This window comes from Crotalus tigris, unplaced genomic scaffold (assembly GCF_016545835.1).
Source record: "Crotalus tigris isolate CLP2741 ecotype Arizona unplaced genomic scaffold, ASM1654583v1 scf7180000020992.475769, whole genome shotgun sequence".
In the NCBI taxonomy this organism is placed as follows: domain Eukaryota; kingdom Metazoa; phylum Chordata; class Lepidosauria; order Squamata; family Viperidae; genus Crotalus; species Crotalus tigris.
Window position 1 is genome coordinate 81039 of NW_024098302.1, and position 17522 is coordinate 98560.

Genomic DNA, 17522 nt, shown 5'->3' on the forward strand with positions numbered 1-17522 from the left:
GGGTCCTGTCAAGTGAGAGTCTTGTGATGGGTCTTGTGTTGGAGTCAGGTGTGGGTCCTGTCAAGTGAGGGTCTTGTGATGGGGGTCAGGTGTGGGTCCTGTCAAGTGAGAGTTTTGTGATGGGTCTTGTGTTGGAGTCAGGTGTGGGTCCTGTCAAGTGAGGGTCTTGTGATGGGGGTCAGGTATGGGTCCTGTCAAGTGAGAGTCTTGTGATGGGTCTTGTGTTGGAGCCAGGTGTGGGTCGTGTCAAGTGAGGGTCTTGTGATGGGGCCAGGTGTGGGTCCTGTCAAGTGAGAGTCTTGTGATGGGTCTTGTGTTGGAGCCAGGTGTGGGTCCTGTCAAGTGAGAGTCTTGTGATGGGTCTTGTGTTGGAGCCAGGTGTGGGTCCTGTCAAGTGAGAGTCTTGTGATGGGTCTTGTGTTGGAGTCAGGTGTGGGTCCTGTCAAGTGAGGGTCTTGTGATGGGGGTCAGGTGTGGGTCCTGTCAAGTGAGAGTCTTGTGATGGGTCTTGTGTTGGAGCCAGGTGTGGGTCTTGTCAGGTGAGGGTCTTGTGATGGGGTCAGGTGTGGGTCCTGTCAAGTGAGGGTCTTGTGATGGGGTCAGGTGTGGGTCCTGTCAAGTGAGAGTCTTGTGATGGGTCTTGTGATGGGGTCAGGTGTGGGTCTTGTCAGGTGAGGGTCTTGTGATGGGGTCAGGTGTGGGTCCTGTCAAGTGAGGGTCTTGTGATGGGTCTTGTGTTGGAGTCAGGTGTGGGTCTTGTCAGGTGAGGGTCTTGTGATGGGGTCAGGTGTGGGTCCTGTCAAGTGAGGGTCTTGTGATGGGGTCAGGTGTGGGTCCTGTCAAATGAGGGTCTTGTGATGTCTTTTTTTGTTGTTATGGTAAAGTTGATTGTCCCCTTCTGACCCCTTCAGCCCTGGACTCTCAGCTGGCATCCATCCGGGAGCAAGAGCCGGCAAAATCCGCAGCTGGAAAAAGCTCTCCCGTGCTCCAGGCCAGGCCTTGGAGAGAGTGCCGGGACAGACCCAGGCAAAACACCCAGGAGGAGCCTCTGGTCAACGCCGAGTCCGAGCGCCGGCGTTTCCGTGACTTCTGCTACCGGGAGAATGAAGGACCTCGTAAAGTTTGCAGGCAGCTCTGGCATCTCTGCCACCAGTGGTTAACTCCCGGGAGATACACTAAATTGCAGATCCTGGAGCTGGTGATCCTGGAGCAGTTCCTGGCCATCCTGCCCCGGGAGATGCAGGAGAGCATCAGGGACCAGGGGCCCTCAACCTGTAACCAGGCCATCTCTTTGGCAGAGGATTTCCTAGAGAATCAGGTGAGGGATCACCGTGGGGCACTGACGCGCGAGGGCTGAGGGCCTCCATTAGTGCCCAGTGCCAGAATGTCTGTGGAGATTCTCAATCATCCAGGTCACGGTTGTCCCAAAGGTGCTCTTTTAGAAGGCAAACTGGACTTTTTTTGTTTTTTTTCTGAAAACGTTTCACTTCTCATCCAAGAAGCTTCTTCAGCTCTGACTGAATAGTCCAGACCTGTCAAACACAAGGCCCGGGGGCCGGATGCGGCCCGCGAAGTGGTTTCACGTGGCCCGCAAAGCCATCCTGGAAACAGTGAGGGAACGGCCCCCCTGTCTTGGTCCTGGCCCAGGCCGGCCGGGAGCCAATGTACAATTTTGTGGTGGCCATCTATGCTGAAACGCATTCAGTCTTAGCTCCACAAGGCCGTCTGGAAACAGCGAGGAACCAGCCCCTGCCGCGTCGGCCCCGCCCCCTGGGTGCATGCTGGGGAGGTGTCACTCTTTGTGAGGAATGAAGAAATGCACCATCGCCTGGAAGTGGCCAGCAAATGGCCCTCGCCTACTTCACATATCCGGCTTGATGGGCTCTGCCCTGGTCCCCCCCCTTTTTGCCAGAGACCCTCAGATCTGTCCCACTCCTGCCCAGGCCCCCACAGGCCCCCTTGATGCAAATGATGTAGAGCTGGCCACGCCCACCCAGCAGGCCACACCCACTCCATTCACACCCACCCAGTAGGTCGCACCCACCCTGGCCACACACACACACATACACACCCAGGGCAACCGCAGTGCTGATGCGGCCCTCAATGAAATTGAGTTTGACACCCCTGGGATAGTCCCTTCACTGGTGGGGGAAACAGCGCAAGAGTACGAATGGATTTCCAGAAAACATTGCAGACTGCAGGAACCATCTGCACTTCAGTTTGAGATGCAGACAACGCAGACTCGTCCCCAGCAGCCTGCGCCTGACTTCCAACAGTGAAAGGACCCAGGGCAGAAAACATCCTGCAGCCAAGAGGGCTCCACACACATTTGCCCTACTCAAGTGACCTTGAGGACACAGATAAGCCTCCAAGTGGCGTCAAGGACTCTCTAAAAAGAATGCAAATGACCAGCTGTCTGCAAGGAGTATAAATCCTCCCATTCCCCACCATCCAGTCAGAGCTGAAAAAGCTTCTCCGGTGAGAAGCGAAATGTCTTCCAAGGAAAAGCAAGAAAGTCCAGTTGCCTCCTGAAAAAGCACCTTTGGGACGTCCTAAGACAGGGGTAGGCCACCTTGGCTCTTTTATGACTCGTGGACTTCAACTCCCAGAATTCCTGAGCCAGCCTGGCTCAGCTTGGAAACCTCTCCCTTTCCCCTCAGCATGGCTGGCTCAGGAATTCTGGGAGTTGAAGTCCACGAGTCGTAAAAGAGCCAAGATGGCCTACACCTGTCCTAAGAGAAGGGAGTGTTTTTTCTGCTTAAGAGGGTCAAGACCGAAAGAAAAACTCCTGCAGAGGCCCTCGTGAGTTGATCGGGGCTGCCCAGTCCAAATTCTCAATTTCTGTGCACGGCATCTGTGGAAATTCGCAAAGCAGAACATAAAGCCAAAGTCTCGTGCCAGCGTTCAGGTCGTCCTCAACTTACAACGGTTGATTTAGGGACCGAAGTTACAACGGTGCTGAAAAAAAGAGACTTACGACTGGTTTTCCACGCTTAGAACCTCGCAGCATCCCCCGTAGTCACCTGATCAAAATTCAGATTTGATCCTGGCCAAATCATGTGACCCTGGGGGGCTGCAACCGTCGTAAACCCCTGCCTGTTGCTAAGCGCCCAAATGTTGATCATTGTGACTGAAGGAAATACTGTGACAGTCGTAAGCGGGAGGACTGGTTGTAAGTCATTTTTTTTAGTGCTGTTGTAAACTGTGAACAGTCGCTAAATGAATGGCTAGGCCAAGGGTAGGCAACCTTGGCTCTTTTATGACTCGTGGACTTCAACTCCCAGAATTCCTAAGCCAGCTTGACTCAGCTTGGAAACCTCTCCCTGTCCCCCTTAGCATGGCTGGCTCAGGAATTCTGGGAGTTGAAGTCCACGAGTCATAAAAGAGCCAAGATGGCCAACCCCTGAGTTAGTAGGCTGAGGACCACCTGTAACTAATCAGAACAATTCTCTACAGGCAGTAGGGAAAATACAGGTTATCCTCGACTTACGACCGCAATTGAGCCCAACATAGATGCTGCTAAGTGAAACAGGTGTTAAGGGAGTTTTTCTCCATTTTATGACCTTTCTTGCCACAGTTGTTAAGTGAAACTGCCACAGTTGTTAAAGTGAGTAACCGGGTTGTTAAGCAAGTCTGCTTTTCCCATTGACTTTGCTTTTGTCAGAAGGTCGCAAAAGGCAATCACATCCTCCCCCCGATGCTGTGATTGTCAATTGCAGTCGTACGTTGAGGACCCACCTGTATTTTGGACTTTTGAACCAGCCTTTTTTGCCTACACAATGGTTTCTTGCAGATGTCAACGCGGCTAACATCGGATGTTTCTGCATTGACAACAAGTGGAGATGTAGCCATCTTTTACTTTTTGCTTTTAGAGTTAGATGATGCTGGGAGGGGGGATGTGAGCGAGAATCCAGCTAGACATAACAACTCTAGACCTAGGGTGAGAAACAAAGTTATTATAACCAGAGCTGTTAAGGAATTGGCGGCCTGGAGAACTGGAGAGGAAGCCTGCACTTCAAGCTAATTGGGGAAAGTGATTTATGACAGTTAATTGGAGGAGGGAATTGTGCTTTGATACTATGTGCTCAGGGGAGGGGAATTCAGTTTTTGGCTTTGATTATGCAGTGCTAATGTTATGCTACTCAAAATAAAGATTCTTTAAGGTCAACAATGCCTCAAAGTTCTTTTGAAGAGGTTCATCTGTCGGAACCATGACAGCAGATTTCCATCAAATGTCATCTGCCTCTACCGTTTGATTCACCCTCGGTTTCTCAAATTCTTTCCTTCACCTCTGTTCCAGGTGGATCGGCCATCAGAAGGGCAGGCTTCCAATTTCCCTGCCTCAAAGGAAGCTCAGTCAAAAAGCCAGGACATGGCGAAGCTCAAGAAAATTGCTCGGAAAGACAGAAAGTCCGTTATTTTGGGTAAGGACTCCTCACGCCTCAGAGGGCAGCTCAGAATATTCAAGATGGCCACGGCTGTGCGATCAAAGACCCCGTCGTCACTTTTTTCCATGCTTCGTTGATGCCTCAGTTATGACCATCATGTTGAATTTTTGTGACCTTCACTGCAGATGTCACTGGCTGACCAGAAGTGCCCTCTTGAGAGCCAATTTTCCCATCACTTTCCCTTCCCTTTTTCCAAACCTCCCCTTTGGAGACCTGCTTCTATAATCCCATAGTCCAGGGGTCGGCAACCTTAAACACTCAAAGAGCCACTTGGACCCGTTTCCCAGAGAAAAGAAAACACTTGGAGCCGCAAAACTCTCTTTCCTCTCCCTCCCTCTCTCTTTCTCTCTCTTTCTTTCCTCTCTCTCTTTCTCTTTCCTTTCACTCTCTCTTTCCTCTCTCCCTCTCTTTTCTCTCTCTTTCCTCTCTCCCCTCTCCCCCTCTCTTTTTCTCTGTCTCCCCCTCTCCCTCTCCTCTCTCTTTCTCTCCCTCTCTCTTTTCTCTCTGTCCCTCTTTTTCTCTCCCTCTCTCTTTCTCTCTCTCTTTCCTCTCTCTTTCTCTCTCTCCCCCCCCCCACTCTCGCTCTCTCCGATTTTCTGCTCACCTGGCAAGCTGGCTTCAGGCTGTTCTCCAACAAGCTGACACACATCATTGGGCTGGCACTTTCCTGCCCTTCCTGCTTCCTGCTTTCTGCAGAGACTCAGCAAAGGGAGGAGCCCCGCCCAATAAGCTTGTCAGCTCATTGGAGAACAGTGTGTCTTACACACACACACAGAGAGAGAGAGAGAGAGAGAGAGAGAGAGAGAGAGAGAGAGAGAAGGGAAGCTCAAGTGCCTCTCTCTGTCTCTGTCCCTATCTCTCTCTGCAAATGGTAGAGGAGGTTTGGAGCCGCAGGAGAAGGCTCAAAGAGCCACATACAGCTCCAGAGCCACATGTTGTCATCCTATGACTAGTTGTGTGTGAGGTGCTGAATACCCAAGCCACGCTGCCTATACTAAAGTACTTTTTTGTTTCTTCCCTGCACGTATGACTACTGGCTAAGAAAACAAAAATTGTGTTACAGGTAGTCCTTGATTTACAGACGTTCATTTAGTGACCGTTCAAAGTTACAACGGCTGGGGGAGAAATGACCGTTTTTCATGCTTACAAGTCATGAAAGTGCCAAGGCTCCCCGCCCCCGATCTAGGCCTTTGCAGGGAGAAGGACATGCCCTACTAATGTTTTTCCCTCCTGTCACAGCTGTTTCTGTTTGTCTTCTAGAAGACAGGACGGTGAAAGAGTCCGTTGGAAAGGAAGCCATAGCCGAGAAGACCGTGTCCTCTGAGGTGGCAAGGATTGAAAGTGGGTTTCAATTGGGAATGTTGTGGTCAGGGAGGAACGGAGACGGAGAGATTCTGCTCCAAAACCAGGTTCCCACATTGAACGAAGCCATGATTTGTTTTCTTTCCTGTGGCTTCCGGAACAATGTCTGAATCTGCACCACAAATATTGCCAGCTTGAAGCTCCCTCCAGTTGACCAGTACAGATAGTCCTCGACTCAACGACCACAATGGAGTCCAAAATTTCCGTTGCTAAGTGAGACATTTTGTTAAGTAGATTTTTTTTTGCCCTATTTTACCACCTTTTTTTGCCCCTGTCCAGGGATAGGCAACCTCGGCTCTTTTATGACTCATGGACTTCAACTCCCAGAATTCCTGAGGCAGCCTGGCTCAGCATGGAAACCTCTCCCTTTCCCCTCAGCGTGGCTGGCTGAGGAATTCTGGGAGTTGAAGTCCACGAGTCATAAAAGAGCCAAGGCTGCCTACCCCTGCCCCGGTCGCTAAGTCAGTAAAACGGTTGTTAAGTGCATCTGGGTTTCCCCTCTGACCTGGCTTGCCAGAAGGTCACAAAAGGTGTTCACATGACCTTGGGATACTGCAACCGTCATAAGTAGGAGTCAGCTGTCAAGCATCTGAATTTTGATCACGTGACGATGGGGGAAGGGGTGACAGTTGTGAGTGTGAAAATTTGGTCCTAAGTCACTTATTTTCAACAGAGGTGTATCTTTGAACAGTCACCAAGTGAACTGTTGTAAGTCGAGGACTACCTGTATTTTGGTGCTAGATAAGGGTTAATGGAAGGGACTTGGAGCACTTAGGCAAGAGAAGAAACAAGGGATGGAAACTAATCAAGGAGAGAAGCAACCTGGAACTAAGGAGAAACTTCCTGTCAGGGAGGACAAATAACCAGTGGAACAGCTTTGCCTTCAGACATTGTGGGTACTTCATCACTGGAGGTTTTTAAGAAGAGACTGGACAGCCACTTGTCTCAAAGGGTATAGGATCTCCTGCTTTAGCAGGGGTTGGTCTAGAAGACCTCCAAGGTCCCTTCCAGCTCCATTCTGATTGTAGTTCCTTAATTGTAGTTCCGCTTGTGGGAACATGGAGACTCTAGGCCAGGGGTAGGCAATCTTGGCTCTTTTGTGGACTTTAACTCCCAGAATTCCTGAGCCAGCATGGCTCAGCATGGAAACCTCTCCCTTTCCCCTCAGCATGGCTGGCTCAGGAATTCTGGGAGTTGAAGTTTTCTACTCTCTGGATGGCATCTATATACTCTAATCCAAAGGTAGGCAACCGTGGCTCTTTTATGACTCGTGGACTTCAGCTCCCAGAATTCCTGAGCCAGCCTGGCTCAGCTTGGAAACCTCTCCATTTCCCCTCAGCATGGCTGGCTCAGGAATTCTGGGAGTTGAAGTCCATAAAAGAGCCAAGGTTGCCTACCCCTGCCCTGCACTGATTCTTCTTTTCACTCTCCTCCCCCCTCCCCTCCTCTTCAGGCTCTGCCACTCCTTTTGCTACACAGATGAGTTAATTCTACTTTATTGTGAAGTTACATTGATAGAGTCTTGCAAGTCTTAAAGTCCATTGTCTTCCTCCCCGCCTGCCCTCCCCCCTTCTTTACAGCCCAAGCAACGAGGGTGGGTCTCTTCTGAGCCTCTTGTCCCCACTCACTAATCCAGCTGTGGGCTAGGCCAGGGGTAGGCCACCTTGGCTCTTTTATGACTCGTGGACTTCAACTCCCAGAATTCCTGAGCCAGCATAGCCAAGGTTGCCTACCCCTGGGCTAGGCTCTCCCTTATCTGATCGTTCCATTGAGAGCATCTTTTTGCCCAGTAGCCCAAGTCCAGTCTCTGACTCAGAGGGGACCAAAGGAGCGTAATTGTTCAGGCAAGATATGGATTAGAGCAGAGGTCTTCAAACTTGTCAACTTTAAGACTTGTGGACTTCAACTCCCAGAATTCCTCAGCCAGCCCTGGCTGGCTGAGGAATTCTGGGAGTTGAAGTCCACAAGTCTTAAAGTTGACAAGTTTGAAGACCCCTGGATTAGAGCCAAGGAGACCCAGTTTCTTATCTGAGACTCTGGGCCAGTCTCTCTCAGTCCCAGAACCAGGGTGTAGTAGTACTGAATATTTTGGACTACAATTGGAGAGACAAGAGTTCTGGTCCTCTTTCTACCTCAGGACCCCAAAGATGCTTTTTCAAGACGCAACTGGACTTTTTTTTGTTTTTCGTTGAAGACGTTTCCCTTCTCCTCCAAGAAGCTTCTTCAGTTCTGACTGGATGGTGGGGAACGGAAGGATTTATCCTCCTTGCAGACAGCTGGTCATTTGCGTCCTTTTAGAGAGTCCTTGAAGCCACTTGGAGGCTTATCTGTGTCCTCAGGGCCACCTGAGCGGTGCAAATGGGTATGGAGCCTTCTTGGGACTGCTGACAGGACTGTGTTGTGTGGTGGAGCTGTGCATGTTTCCTGCCCTGTGTCCCTTCACCGCTGAACACAAACACCAGCTGTTGGGGATGAGTCTGTGTTGTAATGCATCGCAAGCTCAAGCTCAAGTCTGCAATTTTTTTCTGGAAATCCATCCATACTCCCGCACCATTCGAGTGCCTCTGTTGTGATTCCTAGCCAGCCAGTGGATCCGGCAGCTGAATTGGAGGAATCGGAGGAGGGGCCTGGAGTGACATCAGAGTCAGAGGAAGGCTCTGAGGAGCCCCAAGACTTACAGTCCGACAAGGAGCCTGGCCCCTCTGCTCGCGCTCAGGCTGAAACATAGCTGTGCTGGGAGTCTGAGTTGGACAGTGATGAATTACAGCTGGGATATATCAAGGATGCACGAAAACATCTGCAAGAGAAGGGAGTAGGACAGAGGAATGCAATGGGGCGGCTCCAAAGGCAAAGGAGAAGGCATTAGGAAGCCAGGCCTTGGCTGCATAATAAAAGGGAAGGCGTGGGAGGTGCTGGTTGCCAAAGGCAACCGTTCCTGTTGAGGATCGAGTTTCAGTGAACTGTGTTTTGTTTGCCTTGGACACTGACTAAGGTCTGTGAATAATAAAAGGGGATTGTTTTTTTCCTGCGGTTCCAGCCTGCTCGTTGGAAGAGGGGTTTCTCCTTGTGAGTTTAGTAAGGACTCACGTAGGCTGGGACAGAACAGCCTCCAAGTGGCCTCAGCAACTCTCTAAAACAGTGGTTCTCAACCTTTTTAATGCCGCGACCCCCAACCGGTCGTAAGTCGAGGACTACTCAACCAATCGTAAGTCGAGGACTACTCAACTGGTGCAGCACCGTTTGCAGAATGGGACTTTTGGCGGGCTCAGCAGGGCAGAGACAGCCTGGACAATTCCTATTGGCTTTTGAAAGCCAATAGAATTAGACTCTATTCAAGAGGGTCTATTCCATTGGCTTTCGAAAGCCAACAGAATAAAAGGGAGTAGCAGAGCTAAGGAAAAGGGGGGGGGAAAATGGTGGACTGCATTGTTTGGCGACCCCCGTGAAATGGTCGTTCGACCCCAAATGGGGTCCCGACCCACAGGGTGTGAACCACTGCTCTAAAAGGAGGCAAATGACCAGCTGTCTGCAAGGAGTATAAATCCTTCCATTTGCCCCACCATCCAGTCGGAGCTGAAGAAGCTTCTTGGATGAGAAGCGAAACGTCTCCAAAGAAAGTCTGGTTGCCTATTGAAAAAGTCACCTTTGGGACAACCCTGGCCCGGATGATGGAGAATCTCCACAGACACTCTACCGTGGGACTCTTTGGGCCAGCTCCTCCCTCTTAGACGCAGAGCTGGGCTGGGGGGGGGGGTGGATGGTGAGCTTAACTGGGAAGGTCTGGACTAGAAGTGGAGAGATCCGGTATTCATAGTTAATTGGAGGAACTTGTGTTTTTGTTTTCAATTTTCCTGCGAGAGTTGAGTTTGGGACTGAAGTTTCTGTGGGTTTTTTGGGGGGGTGATTGCAGCCAGGGACGGGATTCAGAATAACGGGGATGGGAACCCACGTGAGGCGCCCTTCAGAGAGAGCAACAGGGAGGAAGCAGAAGGACATTCCGAACATCTGGATGATCCCAAGAGCCGAGAGCCGAAAGATACAGCTGTGAAAAGAAAAGATCCAGCAGGTAATCTCATTCCCTTCTTTGGCTGTTTGTTAACTGGATTTTGTTTTAATCAGTTCCAAGGTTTCCATTTTGTGTTCCTGGGGAACATCTCTGTCTGTCTCTCTCTCTCTCTCTCTCTCTCTCTCTCCCTCCCTCCCTCCCTCCCTCCCTCCCTTACTCCCTCTCTCTGAATTTTTTTTTCTCTTTCATTTTCAATGTAAGTCTATCCATTTCTGCACAGTCCAAAGTTTTCTCAATTATCTCTTCCTCCGCTGGTAATTCTTCATCTTTCCAACGTTGAGCAAATACGATTCTCGCTGCAGTTAATACATTTAACATTAAATATACACATCCTTCCTCATAATTTCCTACAATTATACCTAACAAAAATAATTCTGGCTTAAAATCTCCATGTTTTTTTTATCGTTTTCTCTAACCATATATGTATTCTTGGCTTTTAGGGCATGTCCACCAAAGATGATAATATGTGCCTGGTTTTTGTCTACATTTCCAACAATTGCTAGACATATTTTTGCTAAGCTCACAGGTGATAAGTGCCATCTGTGGAACATTTTATATAGGTTTTCTTTGTACGCCACCGCCTTTGTTATTTTAGAATTTTAGAAGGCTTTGCTAATTTTTTAACTCTATGTCAGTGGTTCTCAACCTTTTTAATGCCACGATCCCCAACGGTTGTAAGTCGAGGACTACTCAACCAGTCGTAAGTCGAGGACTACTCAACTGGTGCAGCACCGTCTGCAGAATGGGACTTTTGGCGGGCTCAGCAGGGCAGAGACAGCCTGGACAATTCCTATTGGCTTTTCAAAAGCCAATAGAATTAGACTCTATTCAAGAGAGTCTATTCTATTGGCTTTCAAAAGCCAATAGAATAAAAGGGAGTAGCACAGCTAAGGAAAAGGGGGAAAAAATGGCGGACTGCATTGTTTCGCGACCCCCGTGAAATGGTCGTTCGACCCCAAATGGGGTCCTGACCCACAGGTTGAGAACCACTGACCTATGTTATGCCCAAACTTTTTTTTGCCCATGTTATCATTGTTTCTTGAACTTGTTCCTCTTCCATCTTTAAACTTAACATATACTTGTGGGCTATTGCTGTTCCAAAGGGTCGGAGAACCCGAGCTACTATTTATGAGGATTGCAGCATCCTGGGATCGTGTGGTTTCCATTTGTACGTTCCCAGTTGGCTTCCACTGCTTCTTGTTCTGCCCTCAGCTGCTCTGGAGAATAAATGGATCCCCTTCTTTCCTGTGACAGCCCTTCAAGTATTGGAGGACTACTATCTTGTCTCCCTTAAACCTTCTCTTCATTAGGCTAAACATACATAGTTCCCTTAGCCCAGGGGTGGGGAACCTTGGCCTTTTATGACTTGTGGACTTCAATTCCCAGAATTCCTGAGCCAGCATGGGGAACGATGGCCCTTTTATGACTTGTGGACTTCAATTCCCATAATTCCTGAGCCAGCATGGGGAACGATGGCACTTTTATGACTTGTGGACTTCAATTCCCAGAATTCCTGAGCCAGCATGGGGAACGATGGCCCTTTTATGACTTGTGGACTTCAATTCCCAGAATTCCTGAGCCAACATGGGAAACGATGGCCCTTTTATGACTTGTGGACTTCAATTCCCAGAATTCCTGAGCCAGCATGAGGAACAATGGCCCTTTTATGACTTGTGGACTTCAACTCCCACAATTCTTGAGCCAGCAGGGGGAATGATGTCCCTTTTATGACATGGGGACTTCAACTCCCAGAATTCCTGAGCCAGCATTTGGAACGATGACCTTTTTATGACTCGTGGACTTCAATTGGCTCAGGAATTCTGGGAGTTGAAGTCCACAAGTCATAAAAAGGCCATCATTCCCCACCCCTGCTCTAGGGTATAGACTAGAGCTATATTATCACTTCCTGTGATCTCGATCATATCCTTATTAACACATACACACACCCAAACACATGCACATACACCCAGAAGGCATTGGATAGACCTGTCCAAGAAAATAATCTGCAAAATCACACTTGCACGGCTGGGGCAATCTTTGATCTGTTCAGTGTCATCAACGAATGAACAGTGATGGGAAGGATCCGGGAATCGTCTTTTCGCGTAAGAGGTTTATTTTAGGAAGGTGGAGAAATAACGCAGCAACCGGTTCAACAGTTCGAAGGAAGTTTATTGAGAAAGGGAAGGCGTTTTGGCAGTGTGTTCCTTTTGGCAGTATGTTCCTTCAAAGAACTAAGCAACTGGATCCTCCCTTGTGTCGGGCGTGTGGTTGAGAAAAGACAACTCTCTTAACATTCGGTTTTTGTAGCATATTTGGGAGCAGACAATCAAAGAGGCAGCAAAGACCTGGTTTCTTGTAGATGGAATTGAACGCAGGGTTAGCAGGCCGGGATAATGGAAGAAGAGCTAGAGATATGGAAAGAAGGATCGTCCCAAATCAGGATCCTGGGTAAAGCTTAAGAATTAACCAGTGTTTCTCAACCTCCGGCACTTTAAGATGTGTGGACTTCAACTCCTAGAATTCCCCAGCCAGCCATGCTGGCTGGGGAATTCTGGGAGTTGAAGCCCACACATCTTAAAGTGCTGGAGGTTGAGAAACAGTGGGTTAGATTATGTAGCTCAGAGCTGATGTTAATGTTGAGAGGTCTCATATATCTAATGGTAGATAAAGCTGACTGGATAAAAGTTGCGGAAGTTGGTCAGAAATCTTGTAAGATACACTATAGGGATCTGGAACTCCCCTTTTCTGAAGGGACCTCAACCCTCAGGAGCCAGGCCAATATGCTCATGGATGAGACATACTGGGAATTTCATTTGAACCTCCGGAGGCTCAAAGTTGGGTCTTGAGTTCAACTCATAAGCTACCAGCCATGCCAAAATGCCTCAGAAAACTTGGAAGGAAACCTGGAGAGAAGGAATTCTGTTTCTTCCCTCGGAGGGGTTGTTCCCCTTAGCCACCGCCATCTTCCCCCTGGGAGATTCAGCTGTGACCTTCAACGTACACGTTTCGGCCTGCGCAAATGTAAAATGAAAGGCCGATTCCCAGAATCTCAGAGAACAGGACGACAAAGGAGACGACGAAAACAGTGTTCGCGACCTTCTTGAACCGCTTTTGCACAAGCGTACCGCATCCCTGTTTTGTCACGGGCCAATCATCCACCACCGATTTATGGGAAACGGCGGTCAACCTGCAGACGCCCAGGACCGGCTGGAAACTGGCTGGGTGGCTGCTGCAAGAACACGGGTAGATTCCCACTTGATCCTGGAAAAATGTGTTGTTTTTCCAATTTTCTGGCCCGGTCCAGCCACAACAAGACAGTTGGATCTGAACATAATCCCAGGCTATCGCTTTGTGCTGGTTGGCCCGGTCCATTGGGTTATAGTTCTGGATGAAGCCGAGGATGTTCTTGGTGAGCTTGTCTTCAATCTTCTTCTGTTGGAAGTTCATGAATAAGCCGGGGAAAAAATGGAAGATGACAATGAGGATCAGGAGGGGGATGTAGACGATCAAAACGAATCGCACGCCATAGAAGAGTCCCAAGGTGCCCCATAAGCCAAGAAACATGGTGAAAGCGCCGATGGCGATGAAAATGTACAGCAGGCTTCGGAAAGAGTCGAACGCAGACTGCAGGAGGGAAATGTAGGCGCTCTTGGTGATCAAAACCCAGAGGCCTAAACTGAACATTGTAGCGCCCACAAGAAACAAAAGGGCGTTAAAGAAGCAGAACAAGCACTTGAGGCACGGGCAGCAGAAAATCGCCATTGTTGCCTTTTCACGGAACCCCTTGATTCTCTTCAGAACTCAGAAGCTTCAGAATCAATGGAAAGAAACACGGCGACCAAATAGAATAGCTTGGCTGTGTTTCCAGGTGGGTCTAAACCATAGAAAAGCCATCCTAGACAATGATAGCATTGTGTCTTGAGGGCACTCTAGCTAAGTCCGGTCTTTGTGATCCATCCTTTAGTCTTGAACAGAAACCCCGGATGGCTGTTAGCTTCAGGAACGGCTCTAGCAACAAAGACTAGCATCTAGAGCTGGGGCAGGGAACGATGGCCCTTTTATCAGTTGGGGACATCAACTCCCCTGCTGGCTCAGGGATTTTGGGAGTTGAAGTCCACAAGTCATAAAAAAAGGCCATCGTTCCCCACCCCTGCTCTAGGGTATAGACTAGAGCTATATTATCACTTCCGTTCGATGTCATCAACGAATGAACAGTGATGGGAAGGATTCGGGAATCATCTTTTCGCGTAAGAAGTTTATTTTAGGAAGGTGGAGAAATAACGCATCAACAGGTTCAAGAGCTCGAAGGAGGTTTATTGAGAAAGGGAAGGCTTTTCGGCAATGTGTTCCTTCACAGAACCAAGCAACTGGATGCTCCTTTGTGTTAGGCGTGCCGTTGAGAAAAGACAAGTCTCTTAATGTTCGATTTTTGTAGCATGTTTGGGAGCAGACAGTCAAAGAGCACACAAAGGAGCATCCAGTTGCTTGGTTCTGTGAAGGAACACATTGCCGAAAAGCCTTCCCTTTCTCAATAAACTTGTGGATGGAATTAAATGCAGGGTTAGCAGGCTGGGATAATGGAAAAGAGCTAGAGATATGGAAAGAAGGATCGTCCTAAATCAGAACCCTGGATAAAGCTTAAGAATTAACCAGTGTTTTTCAACCTCCGGCACTTTAAGATGTCTGGCTGGGGAATTCTGGGAGTTGAAGCCCACACATCTTAAAGTGCCAGAGGTTGAGAAACAGTGGGTTAGATTATGTAGCTCAGAGCTGATGTTAATATTTAGAGGTCTCATATATCTAATGGTAGATAAAGCTGACTGGATAAAAGTTGCGGAAGTTAGTCAGCTTTTAAAATCTTTTAAGATACACTATAGGGATCTGGAACTCCCCTTTTCTGAAGGGACCTCAGGCCTCAGGAGCCAGGCCAGTATGCTCAAGGATGAGACATACTGGGAATTTCATTTGAACCTCTGGAGGCTCAAAGTTGTGTCTTGAGTCCAACTCATTAGCTACCAGCCATGCCAAAATGCCTCAGAAAACTTGGAAGAAACCTGGAGAGAAGGAATTCTGTTTCTTCCCTCGGAGGGGTTGTTCCCCTTAGCCACCGCCATCTTCCCCCTGGGAGATTCAGCTGTGACCTTCAACGTACATGTTTCGGCCTGCGCAAATGTAAAATGAAAGGCCGATTCCCAGAATCTCAGAGAACAGGACGACAAAGGAGACGACGAAAACAGTGTTCGCGACCTTCTTGAACCGCTTTTGCACAAGCGTACCGCATCCCTGTTTTGTCACAGGCCAATCATCCACCGATTTATGGGAAACGGCGGTCAACCTGCAGACGCCCAGGACCGGCTGGAAACTGGCTGGGTGGCTGCTGCAAGAACACGGGTAGATTCCCACTTGATCCTGGAAAAATGTGTTGTTTTTCCAGTTTTCTGGCCCGGTCCAGCCACAACAAGACAGTTGGACCTGAGCATAATCCCAGGCTATCTCTCTGTGCTGGTTGGCCCGGTCCATTGGGTTATAGTTCTGGATGAGGCCGAGGATGTTCTTGGTGAGCTTGTCTTCAATCTTCTTCTGTTGGAAGTTCATGAATAAGCCGGGGAAAAAGTGGAAGGCGACAGTGAAGATCAGGAGGGGGATGTAGATGCTCAAAACGAATTGCACATCATAGAGGAGTCCTAGGCTGCCCCATAAGCCGAGAAACATGGTGAAAGCGCCAACAAGGATGAAAATGTACACCAGGCTTTGGAAGGAGTCGAACATAGCCTGCAGGAGGAAAATGTAGGGGCTCTTGGTGTTCAAAAGCCAGAGGCCTAAACTGAGCATGGTAGCGCCCACAAGAAACAAAAGGATGTTGAAGAAGCAGAACAAGCATTTGAGGCACAGCCAACAGCAATTCGCCATCGTTGCCTTTTCACGGAACCCCTTGGTTCTCTTCAGAACTCAGAAGCTTCAGCATCAATGGAAAGAAACATGGCGACCAAATAGAATAGCTTGGCTGTGTTTCCAGGTGGGTCTAACCATAGAAAAGCCATCCTAGACAATGATAGCATTGTGTCTTGAGGGCACTCTAGCTAAGTCCGGTCTTTATGATCCATCCTTTAGACTTGAGCAGAATACATGGATGGCTGTTAGCTTCAGGAACGGCTCAAGCACCAAAGATTAGCATCTAGAGCAGGGGTGGGGAACGATGGCCCTTTTATCAGTTGGGGACATCAACTCCCATGCCGGCTCAGGAATTCTGGGAGTTGAAGTCCACAAGTCATAAAGGGGGCATCGTTCCCCACCTTTGATCTAGAGCTTCACAATGGCGTCCTAGGCTTTTTGATATCTTAACTTCAGTCAGAATATTTTCCCAGGTATTTGAACAGCTTTTGAGTTCGTAATTCAGCTTTAAGACTCTCTATTAAGGTTTTATGTGTGCCTTTGGTACTTAGCATTTGGTTTGATAACTCCTAAGGCATTGCTGATCAGGAGTGGAGAACACAGACTATAAAATGAATTCTGGACTTTTACGGTATATGTAATCGCAATTCTAGGTCGTTAAAAATGCAAATGTGTCATTATTCTCTCCCCACCCCATCCCTTTTTATTTATAGACACACACGCATGCACGCACGCACGCACGCACTGATAGAAAATCCTCAAACTCTGGGAAGGGTATAAACCAGCTGTTTATTGTTAAAAACTAAAACAATAAAAACAACTATTTACAATACTAAAAACAACCTAAGCTTTCGCTGGTCCACTGCCAGCGTCATCAGAGTGAGTGTCGGGGGTAGGGAGTTTTCTTATAAACCTTGCTAACTCAGTTTCTTGCCCATTGACCGTGTGATAGGGCCGGCTGTCCTAAATGATCGTAACTGCCTAAGTTGTCCCGCCTCCCCTTGTTTGCATTACAATTTCACAGCCTTCTTTCTTCCCATTGTTTCTTTTTCCATCCTTCCCATCCTTGTCAATCCTATCTTTCCTGATGTTATTGCTGCCGGTGTATCTTCCGATCCCCCCCCCCACCGTAATCATTCTGGGTCGCACGTCTGGGTCTGGCATTATAGATGCCTTTCCGTTGATGCTCCCCCTTTTGTCCCGTTTGTCCACCTGCTGTTCTTGCCCTCTGCTGCTTATCCCTATCAGCCCGTTTCCCTTCACGCCTCGCGCACATAGTAGTATCCTGTCCCACTGTCTCGTCTGCATTTGATCAGCTGCAGTGACTGCCGAAATGCTCCCAGATTCACTCCGTCATCCGCACCCAGCAGATGGCTCCCCATGTGCGGGCCTGTGCATGTGTTGTGGCGTTCTCCCCCCCGCCTCGTCCGTATCCGATCAGCTGATGTTCTTGCAGGAGTATTTGCGGGATCGTTCCCCCACCAGCCGCACCGGACGGGCGGCTGTTTGTCTTTCTTCTCCTCCCTGCGAATCGCGTTGTTCTCCGATCGTCATTCTTCCCCCTCAACCTGAGCGATTCGTCGTGCGTCCAGTCTCCTTTCCATACAATTGTTGCCTTCTTTAGTTCCTCTCCTTGCGAGCGCGGTACGCATTCTGGCTTGCTCTTCATGCGTTTTTAGTGCCTGAGGCAATTACAGTCAGTTAGGACGGCCGGCCCTGTCACACGGTCAATGGGCAAGAAACTGAGTTAGCAA

The 17522-nt window shown here is 48.8% G+C and overlaps 3 protein-coding genes across 6 annotated transcripts in view; 1 reads left to right on the plus strand and 2 right to left on the minus strand.

The window, feature by feature from the left end:
• Positions 1-17522, plus strand: part of LOC120319919 (zinc finger protein 585B-like) — a 47484-nt gene that overhangs the window by 15863 nt on the left and 14099 nt on the right. Inside the window, exons 6-9 of one of the 4 annotated variants that reach the window (XM_039369277.1) lie at positions 912-1318; positions 4301-4424; positions 5712-5789; positions 9721-9876. In XM_039369277.1, the coding sequence (XP_039225211.1) occupies positions 912-1318; positions 4301-4424; positions 5712-5789; positions 9721-9876 (765 nt within the window). Of the gene's footprint in view, positions 1-911; positions 1319-4300; positions 4425-5708; positions 5790-9720; positions 9877-17522 lie in introns of all 4 variants that reach the window. The other 3 variants (XM_039369276.1, XM_039369278.1, XM_039369279.1) reach the window with 3 other exon arrangements.
• On the minus strand, positions 11716-13667 carry LOC120319924 (CD82 antigen-like). Its single transcript, XM_039369288.1, has one exon. The coding sequence runs from the start codon at positions 13636-13638 to the stop codon at positions 12856-12858; it is 783 nt and encodes a 260-aa protein (XP_039225222.1). The 5' UTR covers positions 13639-13667; the 3' UTR covers positions 11716-12855.
• Positions 14976-16186, minus strand: LOC120319926 (CD82 antigen-like). The gene is made up of 2 exons (XM_039369289.1): positions 16170-16186; positions 14976-16051 (listed from the first exon to the last, which is right to left on the minus strand). Exon 2 carries the CDS (start codon positions 15784-15786, stop codon positions 15007-15009), a length of 780 nt encoding a protein of 259 aa, XP_039225223.1. The 5' UTR covers positions 15787-16051; positions 16170-16186; the 3' UTR covers positions 14976-15006.

Bases quoted from the DNA above. Each gene is read 5' to 3' on its own strand.
- LOC120319926 (XM_039369289.1), bottom strand. From the start codon at position 15,786: ATGGCGAATTGCTGTTGGCTGTGCCTCAAATGCTTGTTCTGCTTCTTC.
- LOC120319924 (XM_039369288.1), bottom strand. From the start codon at position 13,638: ATGGCGATTTTCTGCTGCCCGTGCCTCAAGTGCTTGTTCTGCTTCTTT.